Source organism: Dermacentor silvarum, chromosome 5 (assembly GCF_013339745.2).
Source record: "Dermacentor silvarum isolate Dsil-2018 chromosome 5, BIME_Dsil_1.4, whole genome shotgun sequence".
NCBI lineage: Eukaryota > Metazoa > Arthropoda > Arachnida > Ixodida > Ixodidae > Dermacentor > Dermacentor silvarum.
The window spans coordinates 177,403,537-177,422,521 of record NC_051158.1 but is presented as its reverse complement, the minus strand read 5'-3'; the positions used below and the strand labels follow the sequence as shown (position 1 = coordinate 177,422,521).

The 18,985-nt window shown below is 47.7% G+C and overlaps 1 protein-coding gene across 1 annotated transcript in view; it reads left to right on the top strand.

The window, feature by feature from the left end:
* LOC119453932 (beta-hexosaminidase subunit alpha-like) overlaps positions 1-18,985 on the top strand; it is a 186,884-nt gene that overhangs the window by 104,632 nt on the left and 63,267 nt on the right. The window contains exon 10 of the mRNA XM_037715968.2: positions 18,618-18,789. Coding sequence (XP_037571896.1) covers positions 18,618-18,789 — 172 coding nt within the window. The remainder of the gene's footprint in view (positions 1-18,617; positions 18,790-18,985) is intronic.

The following is an 18,985-nucleotide window of genomic DNA, read 5'->3' as shown; positions in this document are numbered from 1 at the left end:
ATCCGCCGCTGCTTTGAGAACTTCATTCGATCGCCTTGAACTTAGCGACATATTCCCTGCTTGTTTTAGCAACGGTCGCGTTGTACTGATACCTAAGCATGACCCGTCATCAGTTCGTCCCGAGGAATGGAGGCCAATCACGCTTCTCAACGTTGACTACAAAAGCTTCTTAGCTGTTCTCACTCGACGCTTTGGAAGCCTGATGCCTTCCTTAATAGGACACCATCCGGCTTGCTCGGTCCCTGGCAGAGAGATACATAGTCTGTCGTTCGTTACGCGTGGCATAATGATGTACACGCTGACCAGGTGAGCACGTGGTCTCTTGGTTTCACTAGATCAAGAAAAGGCATTCGATCGCGTTGAACTTAGCTACATATTTAGTGTACTGACTTCGTTTGGCTTTTCGTTAGGTTTTGTTGAGCTCATTAGGAACGCCTATTCAAATATCCGAAGTACACTGTTTCTTGATGGTGGTGAAAGTGCGCCATTTCCCGTTACTCGTGGTGTTCGTCAAGCGTGCCCGCTATCCCCAGTACTCTTTGTGCTCAGCCTTGAGCCATTTCTGCGATCGGTACTGAGAGACTCTTACTTGTTCGGTCTCCTACTGCCTGGTAGCGGTGTTGTTAGGTGACAGCCTTCACCGATGACATCACATTGTATCTCAGGAACGAAGACAGCTTATCCCGTAGCCTTCCAATTTTCACTCAGTACGGAAATATTTCAGGTGCTGCGCTAGATTTAGGTACTTAGCACAGTTAGTATTTTGCGGCCGTCTGTGGTACATCTGTCACGTTGTACAGCCGCCATTACGGATTACTAGATCTTTGCAGTCCCTTCTTGGTTCCTTTTTCTGGTCAGGCAGTACAGATCTGTCCGCTGCCGGTGGCTTGCTCTGTGATTTTTGTTTCGCCTATTACACGGTGATCATGCAGTGTCGCGCATGTGAAATCGCCTGTTATTTCCTTGGCACAAAAATTCATTACATGTTACCGGGCGTACAGTTACATCGCGGGCCACAAGGACTAAACGCACCTGCATTTTATTTTACGGCTGTGGCATTTTATTGCCACGTACAACAGGTATGTACTGATGTATACGTCCTCAAAAACCGTGTTGTAGATACAACGTAACCCTTACATGCTTCCTCTGGTTCCCCCAGCGCGCCGCGCACGTTCCAATAATGTGTCGTGGGGTGCGATAACGGCGTCCTTTATGCCTGGCCATCTACGCGACTGCATGTGGCGTCTAGGTGGCAACTTCGCAAGTGCTCCCAACGCGTGACAAATTAGAGCGTTAGGGTATGGTCCCATCTTCGTTGTGTCCCAATTGCCCTCTTCAAGAATCCAACAAGCATGTCCTGCTGCAATGTGCGTCGTTGCTAGGGTATTTTGGAGGGCCGCGCATACTGGTTTCCGTGGCCTTGGAGTTAACCGCTTTATTACATTTCGTCGTTGCCCACCTGGCCACTTCGTGCGACTCTTAATTACAGCGGGGGCATTTTGTTTATTGTGTAACCGCTGCGAAGTAGTTGCCGTGGGACATTGCCGCCGTGCTACGTTTGCACTTTTGGGGAGGCTCTACTCATAGTTACTGTCGTTTTTGTCAGAGGAGTTGTTCTTCCTTGGGGAAGAGCAATTCCTTCGACAATGGTCATGTCGTTTCCTGTCGGTGGCTGATGGATGCGTATGGCTTAATTTCCGACCAGCCTGGTTCTTGTAGCCAGACGATCATATGTGTTCACTGAGTATACGTGTCGGTGATTTCTGTGTGACCTTGATCTTGTACGCATGATCATTTTTTTGTAAATACACATCTCATAGTATCACTACAAATTTATGTAAAGTGCCTCTGTCACATCATCATTGTAAATAATCATTGTCTACACTGTATATATTGAACATCATTTTATATAGCGTGACAATTCGTTCATTGTAACTGTACGTTCCGTAAGTATGTGGTTATATGTTAGTCCGTGTGGACTCAGACATTTCTACGAAAACGTGCCGTGTATACAGTGCTCCGTACTTTGTATATATTATCGTCCTAGTGGAATTGTGCCATCATTGTTACCCAGTGTTCGTATCGTATTTTGTTGAAATAAACTTTTTCCAAAGACCATTTCACTTCGACGACACCGTTTTCACTCAAGGAAGTTGAATGTCAACTGAACGATGAGATATATAAGGCTTTCGAAATATAAGGCTTTCGACATGCCGATGGGCATGAAATGATTAGCTCCGGGAACATGTTTGCCACTGACAACATAGAAGTAGTCATGAGGGTCATGAACCTGGAAACTGTGCCTGGCAACGTTCAACACGTGCACCCTCTCGAGTGAGGCTAGCTTAGCAGGACTATTTGAAGAATTATCAGGCATTGCCTGGGATATTATTCGCCTTAGTGAGGTTAGAAGAACTGGTGAGGCTTACACAGTGCTGACTAACGGCCACGTCCTCTTCTACAGAGGTCTTCCAGATAAGAGAGAATCCAGAGTAGGATTTCTAGTCCATAACAACATAACGGGCAGCATTGATGAATTCTACAGCAATAATGAGAGAGTAGCAGTCGTCGTAATAAAGCTGAATAGGAGGTACAAAATGAAGGTAGAACAAGCCTACGCCCAAAACTCTAGTCACGATGATGAAGAAATAGAGCAGTTTTATGAAGATGTTGAATTAGCAATAAGAAAGGTGCAAACTCAGTATATGTAGTCATGGGCGACTTCAAAGCAAAAGTGGGGAAAAAGCAGGTTGGTGAGCAAGCAATTGGCAACTACGGCATCGATTCTAGGACTGCAAGAGGAGAGATGTTAGTAGAATTTGCGGAAAGGAATAGGCTCCGAATAATGAATATCTTCTTCAGGAAGCGCAATAAGAGGAAGTGGACCTGGAAATGTCTTAATACAGAAACAAGGAATAAAATATATTTCATACTCTCTGACGATCCAAGCATAGTGCAGGATGTAGAAGTGTTAGGTAGGGTAAAGTGCAATTATCATAGGTTAGTGAGGTCTAGGATTTCTCTCAATTTCAAGAGAGAAAGAGTGAAATTAGTGAAGAGGAAACAGGCCAACCTAGAGGCACTAAGGGTAAAAGCAGACCAATTCAGGCTGGTGCTCCCAAACTGCAGCTTTATAAAGGAAGATAAATACAACGGAGAGGTAATGAATGAAACCATAACTATGTTGATCTCAGAAGCAGCAACTGAAGTGGGAGGTAAGGCACCAAGGCAACTAGTAGGTAAGCTCTCCCATGAAACAAAGGACCTAATAAAGAAACGACAAAACATGAAATTGTCCAACTCAACATATCAGATAGAATTAGCTGAACTGTCAAAACTGATCAAGAAGAAGACAGCAAGGGATATTCGAAATTATAACGTGGGAAAGATTGAGGAAGCCGTAAAATATGGACGCAGCATTGAACCAGTAAGAAGAAAGCTTGGCATAGGACAAGGTAAGATGCATGCACTGAAAAATAAGCATGGTAATATCATCAGCAATTTCGATGACATAGTAAAAGCAGTGGAAGAATTCTATACTGACCTATACAGTACCGCGAGCGGCCAAGCTACTTTCATTCAAAGTAGTGATGAAGAGGATACAGAGGATCCTTCTATGTCTAGCGATGAAGTTAGAAGGGCCTTGAAAGACATGACTAGGGGAAAAGCTGCTGGAGAAGATGGAATAACAGTCGATTTAATCAGGGATGGAGGAGACCTCATACTTGAAAAGCTGGCGGCCCTTTATACGCAATGCCTCACAACTTCAAGTGTACCAGAAAGCTGAAAAACGCCACCATTATACTCATCCATAAGAAGGGAGACGTTAAATAACTGAAGAATTAAACACCCATTAGCTTGCTTTCAGTACTATATAAAATATTCAACAAGATAATTTCTAATTGAACCAGGGCAACCAACCAAGAGAACAGGCTGTCTTCAGGAAGGCGTATTCTACGATGGTTCATATCCATGTCATCAATCAGGTAATAGAGAAATCTGCTGAGTGCAATCAACCTCTCTACATGGCTTTCATAGATTATGAAAAAGCATTTGATTCCGTAGAGATACCAGCAGTCATAGAGGCATTGCGTAATCAAGGAGTACTGGAGGCATACGTGAATATCTTAGAAAATATCTACAAGTATTCCACAGCTACCTTGGTTCTCCACAAGAAAAGTAGAAAGTAACCTATCAAGAAAGGGGTCAGGCAAGGAGACACAATCTCTCCAATGCTATTCACTGCATGCTTAGAAGAAATATTCAAGCTTTTTGACTGGGAAGGCTTAGGAGTGAGGATCAACGGCGAATATCTCAGCAACCTTCGGTTTGCAAATGACATTGTCCTATTTAGCAATAACGGGGACGAATTACAGCAAATGATTGAGGACCTTAACCGAGAAAGTGTAAGTGTGGTTGAAGTATAATATGCAGAAGACAAACGTAATGTTCGATAGCCTGGCAAGGGAAGAAGAATTCAGGATCGCCAGTCAGCCTCTAGAGTCAGTAAAGGAGTACCTTTATCTAAGTCAATTACTCACAGGGGACCCTGATCATGAGAAATAAATTTACAGAATAGTAAAATTGGGTTGGAGTGTATACGGCAGGCATTGCCAAATCCTTACTGGGAGCTTACCACTGTCGTTGAAAAGAAAACTGAACAATCATTGCATTCTACCGGCGCTAACATATGGGGCAGAAACTTGGAGGTTAACAAAGAAGCTCGAGAACAAGTTAAGGACCGCACAAACAGCGATGGAACGAAAAATGTTAGGCCTAACGTTAAGAGACAGGAAGACAGCGGTGTAAATCAGAGAACAAACGGGGATAGCCGATATTCTAGTTGACAGTAAGGGGAAGAAATGGAGCTAGGCAGGCCATGTAATGGGCAGGGTATATAACCGGTGGACCATTAGAGAGTGGTGGACCATGAGAGAAGGGAAGCGCAGTCGAGGATGGCAGAAAACTAGGTGGGTTGATGAAGTTAGGAAATTTGCCGGCGCAAGTTGGAATCAGCTAGCGCAAGACAGGGGTAATTGGACATCACATGGAGACGCCTTCGTCCTGCAGAGGACATAAATGGGCTAATGATAATGATGATGATGATGATGGAATTATGGGGTTTTACGGGCCCAAAACAACCATCTGATTTTGAGACAGGCAGCAATAGGGAACTCCGGAAATTTTCGACCACCTGGAATTATTTAATAAGCTCGCAAATCTAAGTACATGGGAGTTTTGGCATTTCTCCCCAATCGAAATGCAGCCGCCGTGGCCGCGATTCGATCCCGCGACCTCGTGCTTAACAGCCCAACACCATAGTCACTAAGCAACTACGGCGGATTGAGCCTTACTTCAGGAACTCGGTCTCTCATTAAATTGCTCGATTGCTATTCGCGCTATCGTCAACAGTTATTGTGATATGAGTTCGGCCGTAATTTTAGATGCGAAGCAGATTATGGTCGGGGCTATGTCACTCCCTCCCTCCATCCATCCGCCGTGAGGCGTCCACACCCGCACTGCGCATGCGCAGCCTCCTCCCCCCTCCTCTCCTTGTCTCATCTCCTCTCCTCTCCGACGCTCCTCTCCTCTGCGGATTGCGCAACGAATGGCAACACCTGCGGCTCCGCGCGCGATAATGCGAAGCAGCTTACGTTAGAGGCGCCACGGTAGGCGCTGCATACTCCGCGGGGGGGCGCCACTGTAGCTCGCGGTATAATGACACGCCCGCGCTCCGCTCCTCTCATTCTCCTCCCGCAACGCCGTGATGAGTGCCACGGACAGCGCCAGCGTCAACGCCAGTGTCAGCGCCGTGGACAGCGCCGCGGTGAAGAGGGCTCGAGCCGCTGCCACGAAACGGCAGCGGCGACAGGCCGATCCCGAACTTTGGGCTCTTGAAGTCGGTAGCTACGTGCCTCAACCTAACGGAAACGACGAGCTGAAAACTATTGGGAACTTGAGTCGACCCCATGGCTGCTTCGCATACTACTCAGGGTTCCCCTACGGGAAGATAGTGTAATTTTTTTATATGCGCGGGCTCGCGTTATAAACGAAAAAAAAAATCTTGGTGATAACGCCGTTGCTTGCTATGTTTATTTATTTATTGCGATAGCAATTATATAGACACTCTAGGCGCATGTCTCCCTCGCCGTGGCCGTGATGTTCCGCATAACGTTCTGGGGCGATAAAATCATCGCCGTGCACCGCATGCTGTATGTGCGAGTGAAAGCATGCGAGGGTGATCCGGCGATCGCGGCTCAATCTCGCGCATGCAACGGAGGTAAGCGGTGAGGAAGCGGGCTGTCTCCAGTCGCGCATCAACACTTTGAGGGGAGGCTAGGGAGGTGGGTGCGTACCACTGTTGGCTGCTGTATCTTAAATACCATCGGCATCGGTGACACAGTCCGCCAACCACCGTGTTTCTGTGACTTCGTTCGCGTTGACGGGAGACGCAGCACGAAGCTATATTCGCTCGTTGCCGCGCTTCCTCGCTCCATTGTTTTGGCAGTGAATTTCCGCGACCATCGAGTGAGATGCGTTCATCTTTCCTTGTGCGCACGTGACGCTATTCTTCCTAATTTAGTTAGTATGGCTATGTTTACAAATTTATACGGTCGGAAAAAGTTCTATCCATGATTCGTACAGCTTTCCTCTAATTTGCTATCGAAATCGATGTTTCGCCTTTCGGGAGAAACTGAAAAAGCGGAGCTGTTGAAGCTCTTCGTTAGGCCCCGTAGTGCGAACAAAAAACTGCGCCTGGCGATGACGTCACCGGGCGTTGCCTTGCAACGCCTCGCACAGCTGGTGCGAGGCGTTGCTAGGTGACGCAGGTGACGTCATCGCTTGGTGAGGTTACCACCCTCTCCAAGGTTACCCTTGCCACAGCCCGAGGCGCGGCCGACGTATCCGGCGTTCGTGGGCGTGCCCCGGTTGCAGCCGGCGTTGACATACGACATGCTGCATTTGGCGCCGGCCTCATCACCCAGAATAGACCGCATCCGCGTCTCGTCGAGCAAGATGGGCTGGTGGATAGCCGTGACTATGTAAGGCGCGAAAACCGACCGCTCTATAGTCCAACGTGTGCACCATGCCGTCTAGACACATGCGCATTTTATACGAAACTGGGAGTTTCAGGATGATACGATACTGCAAACTCACTGAACGTGCCACCACCGATATCCATCAGCCAATCTTGCTCGACGAGACGCGGATGCGGCCCATTCGGGGTGACGAGGTCGGCGCGAAATACAGCACGTCGGATCTCGACGCCGGCTGCAGTCGGGGCACGCCTCGCACTGGACTATAGGGTGCCGCTCTCTCGCTGGCGTAGAGTCCCGTGGCTTTCAAAAGATCTAAAGTGGCCTTTTGGAAGGCTGCACGCCGACTCCGAGTATCGGGACGATACTCGGGGTCGGTTAAGTTTGGCTAAGAACCAGCTAAGCCAACCCAAGTTAAGCAAATGAACTCAAAGACAAAGCTAAGAACCAGCCAAATCAAACCAAGTTAAACAATGTTAAAGCTAAGAACCAAGCAAACCAAACTAAGTTAAGCAAAGGAAAGCAATGTTAAAGCTAGGGGAGGGTCACCAGCTTCGCTGTTTGCCCCGTCTTCGCACCACTTAGTGTAAAGCTGCCCCAAATTTTTTTTCTATTCTTTGCATCCAATTTACTGTCTCTGTTTCTCTCACATTCTTTATGACTCTTGGTTGTCTACGTACACTTTCAATAACCTGTACTTTGTTGCAAACTTTCTTGACGTCTTCCTCCATTCTGTGCCCACGCTTTTCAGGTACTGATACTTGTGCACTTTAGCCGCCAATCTATTTTAATCCACGTTCCCTAGTCTTTGTCCAAACTAATTTTTCTCTGCGCTTCTCTGAGGCCCAACTCATGTCACCCTGCACTGCGTGATTTGTCGTATTACCGTGTGCTCCCAAAGCCAACCGGCCTATCAATATTTGGTTAACATGCAACCGCGACAAAATATCCGATTTCAAACATAAAATAGCGTTTTCGAATGTTAGCGCTACCACCATTACTCCTTTTCATATTCCACGCACCACCTCATACTTATTGTGGCCCCACAGTACTCAATGTTTCATTATTGGTGCGTTCTGCTTCCCCTTTATTGTCAGGTTAGCTTGTTAGGCGCTTGACTAAGACTTTCCTTCGTTTATGTGTACACCGAGGTATTTATATTGTTTAACTATGTGCATGGCTCACTGTTCAATTGACACCATGTAATTACTCGTCCCTTCATTAAAGATCATAATTCCCGATTTCTCTGTGCTAAACGTAAGGCCTAGATTTGTTGCAGCCTAGCCACAGATATTCGAAAGTGTCTACAAATCTCTCGTATTGTCCGCTAGTCAGTAGCGCAACCAGGATCTCTGCCAGGAGGGGGGGGGGGGGGTTGACAGTTTGCCCATACCATCTAAACAGCACTAATTTCAATTTCTTCACGGGAAACTGTCAAAAAATGCGCTTTTTGCACAAGTTTGCGAGTGTGCAGATGATTGCGCGTATTACATCTTAGTTGGAGTACTCAAAGGCGCGTGGAAAGCAAAGGGGTTAAACAAAAGTGGGGGGGGGGGGGATTACAACCCCCCCCCCCCCCGTCGGTGCGCCATTGCCGCTAGTGGCATTATGTCGCCCGAATGCATCATCAGTCAGAGACCTTCTGTTGCACCATTTGTCCGCCACCCGCGTAGTTGTGGCACCACCTGTCTCACAAGCAACGAATAATAATGTATGACCTCTGCGATCGAGCAGTGACACGCATGCCGTAAAATCTCAGAGGCCATGTTCATGGAATAAGGCCGTTTCGTTAAGCCTTCCCATACCACTGTCGGGAAGCCGAGAAAGAAGTAGCTTCACAATGGAATACTTGAAGACCCTCTGCGCGTATGCCCGTTTGTATGACAAATCCAACGTCGATTTCAAGAACAACGAGCTGCGTGCAGGCGGGGAAGCAGAGTGTGTGCCTGGTCCTCAGTCTCCCTGTACCACCAGATCGGGCGCACCCGAAACCTCTTTGTCCGCTTTCTGGTACATCAAATCGCACAAGTAAAGAATAAATTAGTATTGTACTGCTCACAGTCACCAGTAGCTCCTCGTCCGCATCTGACATGCCTGAGCCTGACCGGCAGTGGCGCAAAGAAACACATACACTTCCGATGAAAGACGAAATTGGCTGAATGGAACGCTGCATTTTCACGAGAAGTATGGAATGGAACGAGACAACTCGGGACAACAAGCGTCGCTGCCGCATCCCGGAAAACGTGATGAATTTGCCCGTGCGCGTTTGCCGCGCAGACGCTCGCCGCGACGCGCGTTTTTGTCGCTAGTGTGGCCGTACCTTTAGATACCCGGTCCTGCGGCGACCGTCGGCGGCATAACCAAGCGAACGAGCACAGCGAAAGATGAGAGAGCGAGAGATGAAAGAGCCGAGCCGCGAACGGCGGAGCCCCCTTCAATGAACGCCTCGCAGACAACAGGTCTTAAGCGAACCAGCCCGACAGCTCTATGTGTACTCGTATCTTGTCTCAGCCGGACCGCTCGTTTCGTGCTGTCGCCTGCTTGCGCCAGTTCTCGCTCGCGCTTGTTTCGATTGTCATGGTTTGCGATTGTATTTACAACGATGAGTAACCGAGCCTTCCTGATGGAAGGGTTTCTGCAGACGTTGCGCCATATCTGATTCTGTACCACAAGACGGGCCCAGTATACAAGGACGCGCAGGTGGCACCCAGTACCTCATTCTGTTTGACTTTTGAACGCTGCGATGCCGCAGCAGAAGGGATCACACCAACAGGATTGTGATCAGTGGCAACGACGTTGTCATCTTCACAAAACATGACTCGACTTAAGAACGAAGAACGCAGACACAGTGCCGACCGTGAAGCAGACGAAGAAAAAGGCACGCGACATCTCGCGCCTACAAATAGGAGGCGATATTTGTATGCTGTCACATGACCGGGGCTCGCCGCCAGTTGGTGTGGCCGCTCTGCCATAACTGCGTTTTAACGCCGGCAGCGCGCCACGCGTGTTTTACCGTTAGTAGAGTGTTTTAGTTGAGCGTCTTTACGGTCCGCTCCGCTCCGAGTTGCCCCGCTAAGCCACAGCGGAGCGGCGGGTGATTTTCACGTTTTAGTTATGCGTGTAGCGTAGCGGAGCGGACCTGTCGTAGTTGCAGCGCCCTCTGGCCAAATTCAGCGTAGTGAAACAAAATAAAAAAGAACGTTTTGTCACTTTTACAAAATAAGACGAATATATATAACTTATTAGTTCATTAAGTATCTAGACGGGTGCTTGTAATGCGTTAGCGGTCCATTTTATCGAGTGGAAAATGAAGCGTCGACTTGTTGAACGCCACGTGATAACCAGCGAGGTTGCATTTCGAATCCAATCCAATCCTTTCTGACGCCAATGCGCTGGCGACGTTTTTGTTAGCTGTGCTGCTCAATTTATTTCCTTAAATAACCAGTTGGAGGTGTATTACACGAGTTATTCGCGCTCGCACGAGTGGTGCCTCGATGCAAGGCGCTTCGATGCACGCGCGAGAGAGGGCGCGTGCATCGCCCATCCTCGCTAGCGAAAGACGGCAGCAACGCTCCCCGCTCCGCTTAGGCAGCTTGTAAGCGGACCGTGATTCCCGCTCCGCTAGCCCGCTTGCGGCTAAGCGGAGAGCGCATGCGCATTCGTGCTTCCGCTCCGCTCAGCAGCTAAGCGGAGCGTAAAAACGCTAAACTAAAACGGCCTAGTGTGTATGGAGATTTCTGCGGCGACGATCGCTCCGCGATAGCGGCAGATTAGCGCGCTTCCCCTGTTCACCGATAACGCCATCGATAGCGTATGCGGCGAGCGCGTCAAAAGGAAGCTGTGCATGAACGGTGGTCTGTCTGCGGCGGCGGCAGGGAATCGCGCCCACGCGTCACCCGCGCACTGCATTCTCGTGATCTCCCGATTAGCGAGTCATTCGCGCCACACTTCGCTCCGTTTGTAACGTGCTGCACGAGACATTGTCCGCGCCAGCCAATATATCGCGAAATAAAAGCACGTATAGAGCCGCGCTTATATGTCGCGTTAGGGAGTATCGTAATCGTTGGTGAATGTTCGCAGAGCATCTTTACAAACCATCGGATATGTTGACAATATTGAACATGGACAACGTCTCAGCCACGCTTACGCTTTATCACGAAAAGGACTCACGAAAAAGAATGTGAAGCTTGCCTTGCAAATAACGATATAATAACGCTTTTCCCCCAGGCCGCAGAGCCATTGGCACGAAGCACAACATGTCCCATTTAGAAGGAACGGCAACATTTATTGAGTTATCGTGCAATGGTGAAAGTTATTGAAGTGGTGTTTTCCTTAAACGATCCCAAGAACATCTTCCTCTACAAGCTCCTTGGTTGGTTAGAACTGTGTGAGGAAATAACGATGAGCTGCGACAACGACCCATGGCGCCCTACGTCAAACGACACAGGGCGTCATTGAATTCACCAGATACTGCTTTGATCGGCTCAAGTTGTCCTACGTTCATCAGGGAAAGATTAAATGCGACTCATTAAATGATCGCTTTGGAAAATACAGGAGGTTAGCTAGCATAAAATATTAAGCGTGAATAGGGCAGGTATATCAATCTGAAAACAAATTGCTGCTGCAGAGCACGCTACTCACGGCCGCCACAGCTGTTAAGTGTAGCGTTGATGAACGATGGCAGGATCTTGACATGGAAACTACTCGCTGCCGCAGTGCTGTCGAAGATAAAAGACATCACATATGTCTTGGTCTCCGAGGCTGCGGGATTGACCGTTTACCTACGCTACTTTGAAGACGTTCAATTGGAGGGAGGCGCTGACAATTACAAAGAAATAGGCGTCTCCATTGCGGAAAATCACTATGATCTCATCAGATCGGTGCACCGAAGTGGGCTGTTACACCTAACGGGGTTTGTCGTCAATGCTGTAGCTCACATCTACGGTGCTGTTCATGAGCTACCAAAGAAAGAACACATTCTAAATCTGCCCAACTAGTGCCGGGTAGTGACGTACCTTACCTTAGGGCTGCTAACCAGTGACGATTCATCTGGTTTATGCGCCTGTAATGATGGACATACAAGAGAAGTAAACATGTGCTGTGGTTCAGTAACAATGTACAGCAAAACCTTTTCTTGTAATGAACCAAAAGACTCTGGATGCTGCTGGTAAACCTAAGAAATAAATCTCGAAACATTGAAGAAATGCGCCACTATTACTACAGAAAAACAATTGCAATAAAAATGGTGCGTTCCATGTGTATAAATACATGTGCAATATTAACCCTCGCTTACAGTGATTTGCTGAAAACCAAGATGGTAATGTACCGTCCACATCCTTCCACTGTTTGCGTATTTCCGTCGATAAGTATTCAACGAAAGTTTGTTCACATCGAGAAAGGCAAATAGCGTAAATATGCTCCTGAAGAAAAGTTAGAGTAACCGTAAATCCATGTAGTACCCTTAGCACGACGCTGAAACTCCGGCGCGCGTTCGGCGCCACGCTGTGACGTCATGGCTGCAGCACTGCGGCCGCAGTGTTGCCAGGTCCGACGAGGCGGCGTAGCCAAAAGCTAGAGAAGTTCTAGCCCAAATGTAGCCAAACATAAAAAAGTGGAACAAAAATTCGTAGCCAAATATAGCCATTTTTATTTGCAGTTTTATTTGTGTACACATTCTCACTTCGACTACGGCAATCCTTTTTTGCACAACCCATCGTAACAAAATGTCCGTGCCGCCGTGCTGGTCGGCCCTTGGCATCAACAATAGTGACATCACCCTTGCACAAACACTTTTTGGTTGGCCCCGGAAGCTCTTAAGTTCCAGCGAATCGCTGCAGAGGGCGGAATCAGTGCTTTTATTTTATGACAGATACTACTAAGTTGTTATTTTTTGTTATTTACAGTAATATTAACTACGAACACCGGTTTTTAGCTGTCGTGAACGCAAAATAATGTTTAGCATAATCGATCTCTCACGTCATCTCTGCCTACGGCGTAGAAGTTCAGCTGTCCAGCGATCTGCGGCATGCTCACGGCTGCATTTTTTATGAGCTAAAACAAGTCTTTCGTGCTATTATATCTCGTGTTATTTGTCTCATCGTCCTATCTTGTTTTCTGGTTTTTTTTTGTTTTCAATTATATAGCTTGGCGCGGCTTAGCTGGTACATGTCCATTTACATCAACCTGGCCGCCATCTTAGGTTTTAGCAGGGCAAGAACATGCGTTAAATAAAGTGTCAGACTACAGACACCACTCACTGTCTGAATCGGTGCAAGCGAAGCTTTAAAAGATTACTGCGCAAAATGGCACACCAGTGTAAGAAGCGCGCAGTCGTTTCCGGCGACAAGCACGTCCCGAACGTAACTCGCACGAAATGGTAAAAGCCACGACGGCGCACTAAGGGCCAAGGTAAACAACAAATTGACAACAGTGGTTATGCTGTGACAACCGATTGCTGTCAAAAAACAAACCATGTTGATGTGCTAATAAAGTTTTAGAACAGGGGCCCCAAAAGTTTGGGGCCCCAAAGAGCTTTGCGGGTGTTAGTGTTGGGGCATGCAGGAGTGAAGAGCTTTAGAATATGGCTTTGCATTGGCGAATAGCGTCTTGCGCTTGCAGTGCCACTACGGTGTCAAAGAAAAACTATTATAAATATTAAAATAAAATATGCCATTTTATGATATGAAGAGTAATTTGGATTTTCGGGTTTTCGCGCTTAATTACAATTTAGAAATTGTTCTATTAGCAGCAAGCAACTCAACTTGTTGCGCTTAGTTTAGCCAAGTCAATTCGTGATAGGCCTACGAGTGATGAAATCGACAATTGAATTCAGAATCAGTGGCGTCTAATGAATCTTCATCACACATGTTAGTTGACAGAAAGCGATAACCGCAATCACTTCTCCTAGCTTACGAACTTCACGCGTTACCATGAATCGAGCCCAGTTTGGTGCTAGGTTAGAGCCGTCACTTCGATGGGCGCCGTCATGCTTGTTGACGAAAGCTTTTGGGGCAGCTTTTGGGGCTCCCGCTAAATCGTTGAAATAGCGTGCCCGACGCAAAACCCAAACCCAGTTTTTGTCATGCCCATGCGCAGTGGCTTCGAGGCTATTTCTTTGGGGCCCCAAAACGTTTGAGGCCCCTATTCTAAAGCTCTGTAATAATTGCTGGGGTTTTACGTGCCAAAACCACGATATGATTCAGAGGCATGACGCAGTGGGGGACTCCGGATCAATTTTGACCACTTCGGGTTCTTTAACGTAGACCTCAATCTATGTACATGGGTGTTCCTGCATTTCTCCTTGATCGAAATGCGGCCGCTGTGGCCGGGCATCAAACCCTCGTCCTCGAGCTAGCAGCGCGACACCTCACAAGCTAAGCTAACACGGTGGGTGAAGTTCATCTGACGTGGTGCACTGATGTCATCGTGGCAAGCACGTTTCGATATTAGCAAAATGAGTGTCTGCATCCGTGACGTTAAGGGCAAACCATCTAAAGGTAAACGCACCAGAACCCACCTTTGGCTCAGGGTCTTGCTCCCATTCTTTTTCATACGTTCTCGCATACTTGGCCCACTTCCCCATGTTATGATTCTCCTCTCTGAGGAGGATCCGATCTTACGTCCAAGCTATCGAAATTAATCTCGAATGTAAGCACGAACAAAAATTCATCTAGCAGGAGAAGCAAAATGGCATTCAAGCTTCGCGCGAGAAACGTGGAGTAGGTCCAAAGCTGTGCCTTGCGCGATACTTCACCCAAAAAACATAGCCATGAACACACTCGAGCGTGTCACCCACCCGTGCTTCCCTTCTTTCATGTCGGCACCACGATCGCCCGACGGCCCCGACCCTATGTTATTGCTCTCCCTTCCTGGGCATAGCCATGTTAGTACAGTGTACTGTGAAAAACCCACTACTCCCAGGTTCATCCGGGTGCATAACGGTCAAGCGGGGTGTAAGTTGAAGTGCATGAAATATCACAGCCACCGGCTCAGACAACGGCGCAGCTAGAGAGGGAAAGGAAGGGGAGCGGGGGCGGGGGGGGGGGGGGGGGGAAGGGGGGTCACTTTGCGCACGCACACAAGCACACCCACGTGGCCGGCTGAGCCAGCTAAAACATAGCTTTCGAGATTTGCTTCTACCCGATCAGAGCCACCTCTGGAGCGTGAATTGGACGCCACTTATAGCCCAAACAAAGCCCAGTTGCAGATTTTCAGTAGCCCAAATATAGCCACATAGCCAACTCGTCCACGTCGACGCCAAAAATTTTTTCCCGTAGCCCAATTTGGCTATAAATAGCCAAACCTGGCAACACTGCTGCGGCGTTAACTCGTTCTAGGTGGTGTTGGTAGACTCGACACAGTCACAAAACGAGACAACAGCCTTGCCACTCTTTGACCGCAGCTGCCATCGCTCCCATACATGGGCGGAGGGCGGAAGAGGAAGGAGGTGGCTTAAGAAGGCGAGGAAATGCTACTATTAGACACGACTGCAGTTGCGGACAAACTGGATGAATTTAGGTTCAAGGTACGGTACGTTTCTGCTATTTCGTGGAAAACAAACACCCCGCAAAATTGTCAAGCGGACAATTGAGGCGGGGAGTGCGGGCGCAGTGCGCATTAAAACAGCGTAGCGTCTATGCTACACTACGGACGCGGCGGCACGTGAAATGAACACTTCTGGGCCCGCCGCGGTAGCTTTGAGGCTATGATGTTGCTCGAGGCCGCTGGTTCTATCCCGTCCGCGGTAACTGTATTTCGATGGGGGCTAAATACGAATACGATAAATAAACATCATGAACTTGTACTCGGGTGCATGTTAAAGAACCCCAGCGGATCAAAATAAATCCGGAGTCCGCCCTACAGCGTGCCTCATAATCCGATTGTGGTTCTGGCACATGCAACCCCATAATTCAATTAATGTTTAACACTTGTGCCACGATACGATGTGCCATGTTAGGCAATGACAAGGCTAACTTTCTCGCAGGTTATTGGCACTGGCAGACAGCACCTCAGACAAACACGTCCCGCAGTGTGCTGTATACAACGCAGACAAACAGCAGTGGTGCACACAAGGCAACGTTTAAGATCAACTCACCACTCTCGCATTGTACTAACCTCTGAAGCATATAAACATTCCCCATCAGCTTCACTGCTAATTGTCGTCAATCAAAGTAAACAAAAAGCTTCGCTTACATTGATTCCCACATTGCGTGGGATCCGCATGATTATTTTAAAGCTGTCTCTGCTCTTCACGGGGGCGGAGAGGGCGTCAGCAGCAATGCTGCAAGCAGCGCTTTGTGAGAACACCGCATCAAGCATGGCCTATGGCTTCTCAGTACTTTACGATAATTTGATAAGCTCGTGGTGGTGACTCATGCATTCCGTAAAAATAACGTACTTACATCAAACTCGATGGAGTGGTGTCAGTCGTGGAAAACAGTGCAACAAATCGGCTTGTGACACTTTAGCAGTCCTTTTCCAAAAAAATTAAGAAGTCACGCTGATCGTAATCACTTGTCTTCATAAATAGAGCACCACACGTATACGACTCCTCCAGGTAAACTGATGGCTTGTTCATTCTGATTTGATTGATTGATTCTGGGGTTTCACGTGCCAAAACCAGTTCTGATTATGAGGCACGCCGTAGTGGAGGGCTCCGGAATAATTTTGACCACCTGGGGTTCTTTAACGTGCACTACAACGCAAGCACACGGGCGTTTTTGCATTTCGCCTCCATCGGAATGCGGCCGCCGCGGCCGGGATTCGATCCCGCGGAGACTTGTTCATTCTAAAATGTAACATATTCATCAAGTGTTTATTGCTTGTATCCTACTCTTGTGTAACACTCCTGATAAAGGCGCATTTAAGGAAATAAACTGACCTAACCAGAAATATACCTCCGGACCTGATCTTTTGTTCGAGGTAAATCACGGAAGGCTTGGAAAATTGCCATTTTTCTTTTTTGAGCATCATTTTGTTTTGCGCCACTCACGTTATCACCATTACTACATTTCTTCGACACTCGTTCCGATTCTTGTCAACGACTATCACATCATCAGTGTAATATCCTACTTTCTGAATTCCTTGTAGGAATTTGTTCATTAGGCACTGTAAAATTGTTGCAACATTTGAAGTGGTATAGGTTAGCCTTTGAAACAAATATTTACAATCGAGTGGTTATTCAAAGCAATGGCTTGCTATGATCGTCAAGTGGAAGTTGCTGATAACCTTGGAATAAGTCCAGAGACAGAGCTAATAGTGATCACCCAGGTATTCCGTAAAAATAACGTACTTACTTCAAACTCGATGAAGTGGCGTAAGTAGAGGTAAGTCGAGTATGTAAAAATGTTTACCGGCTGCTAGCATTAGGTGCAAGTCTAAAGCCATCAGTTAAATGCAACAATAACTTTGTAATCAGCGTTTTTACAGTGTAAGCTGTTATGGGCTCATTCCAAAAGCCGTTCCGGATCGCGATGATGCCGCCGCCACCCCCACCGCGAAACCGCTATCGCTGGAAATAAGAAAGAAGTACCCGGTCTCCGCCAGAATCAAACCCAAGACCGCTGCGCGCCAGTCGGACACTTTACCACTGAGCCACGCAAGCGCTTGTGCCAGCTGGAAAAAAGAAAATCCCTATAAACGCAGACGCTGACGATCCGAGCCTCCGCCAGTATGGTGGCGCCATCTAGTTAAGGCGCAGACGACGAGATGCCATTCAAACGAGGCACGCAAAAAAAAAAAAAAAAAAAAAACGCGATCCCCAGTCTCCGCGAGCATAGTGGTGCCATCTAGTTAACGTACCTGCAAACGCATCGTGCACAGTTCGCCATCGACGCCCGGCGGACAGTTCAGATCGCTCTCGTCAAAACGAGGCGAAGAGACTTTCTCGCGAAGACCCTGGTGTGCGTGGTGCCGAAATTGAAGCTACTCTTGAGCCGCTCCACCAGCTTACGCTGTGACTGTGCTGTGTGTGCCGCGCAGGCCTGTGACCTTTTTAGCAACCACCACCAATGAAGTTGCCCAGGCACTTTTCCTCATTCAATAAAGTATTCTATTTTCTTCTCTTTGGCTAGTTGATCTCAGGTGGCAAATTATGTTCACTACTCTTTACCGACGCCTGTCAGGCTCCTGGCTGAAGCACGAAGCGGGCTTAGAAGTTTGTTATTCACGCCCGGCGCGCTTCTCGTATAATCCGGCAGTATATTTCTCAGAGTGAACTAGATGCACTTAGGAGAAAAAACGAGACTTTACTGGTGGCTCCGGTGGCCGGAACGTCAGTAACGTCCTTTGTATTGCTTGCGGTCACTAGCCTACGTGGGGAAAGGGATCAATATAGGCACTGAAAGTGAGCAACCTTTAGGAACTCCCAGAAAGAGACGATAACAGCCCTGCATTTGTATAGTGTTGGCGACCAGGACCAGTCGTAAGTGAATGGGCATGTCCAGGCATCCGGTGAAATACTTCAAGTACAATACACTTTCTTAGGAGATGGTTGATGTCCGGTTTTGCGTTTGTTTGTGTGTGTAGAGAGCGAGAGAAACACATGCAGTGCATGAGCTAAGTTGCAGACCGTGTTCTTAGATTGCTCCGGACACTGTGGTGCACGTGTGGAAACCGCCACAGAATGAGGAGTTGGCCTCGGTAACGTCTGCGGGCTACAGGGCACTACTGTCAGCTTGCTGGTACCTGGACTACATATCTTATGGTGCTGACTGGAAGAAGTACTACGCCTGCGACCCACACAATTTCAGAGGTGAGTTGACTGTTGGAAGCAATTCGCGTGAAATAAAATTTGAACAATTGCTTGTACAATGCTCTACAATTACTTCATTGGGTATAACATTTGTCACATCAAGAGGTGCACCGTGGACTAGATGTACGAGCTTTTGTTCGCTGAAAAGACATATTTGTCTCTAATAGGACGCACACAAGAAGTACACAGTGACGTT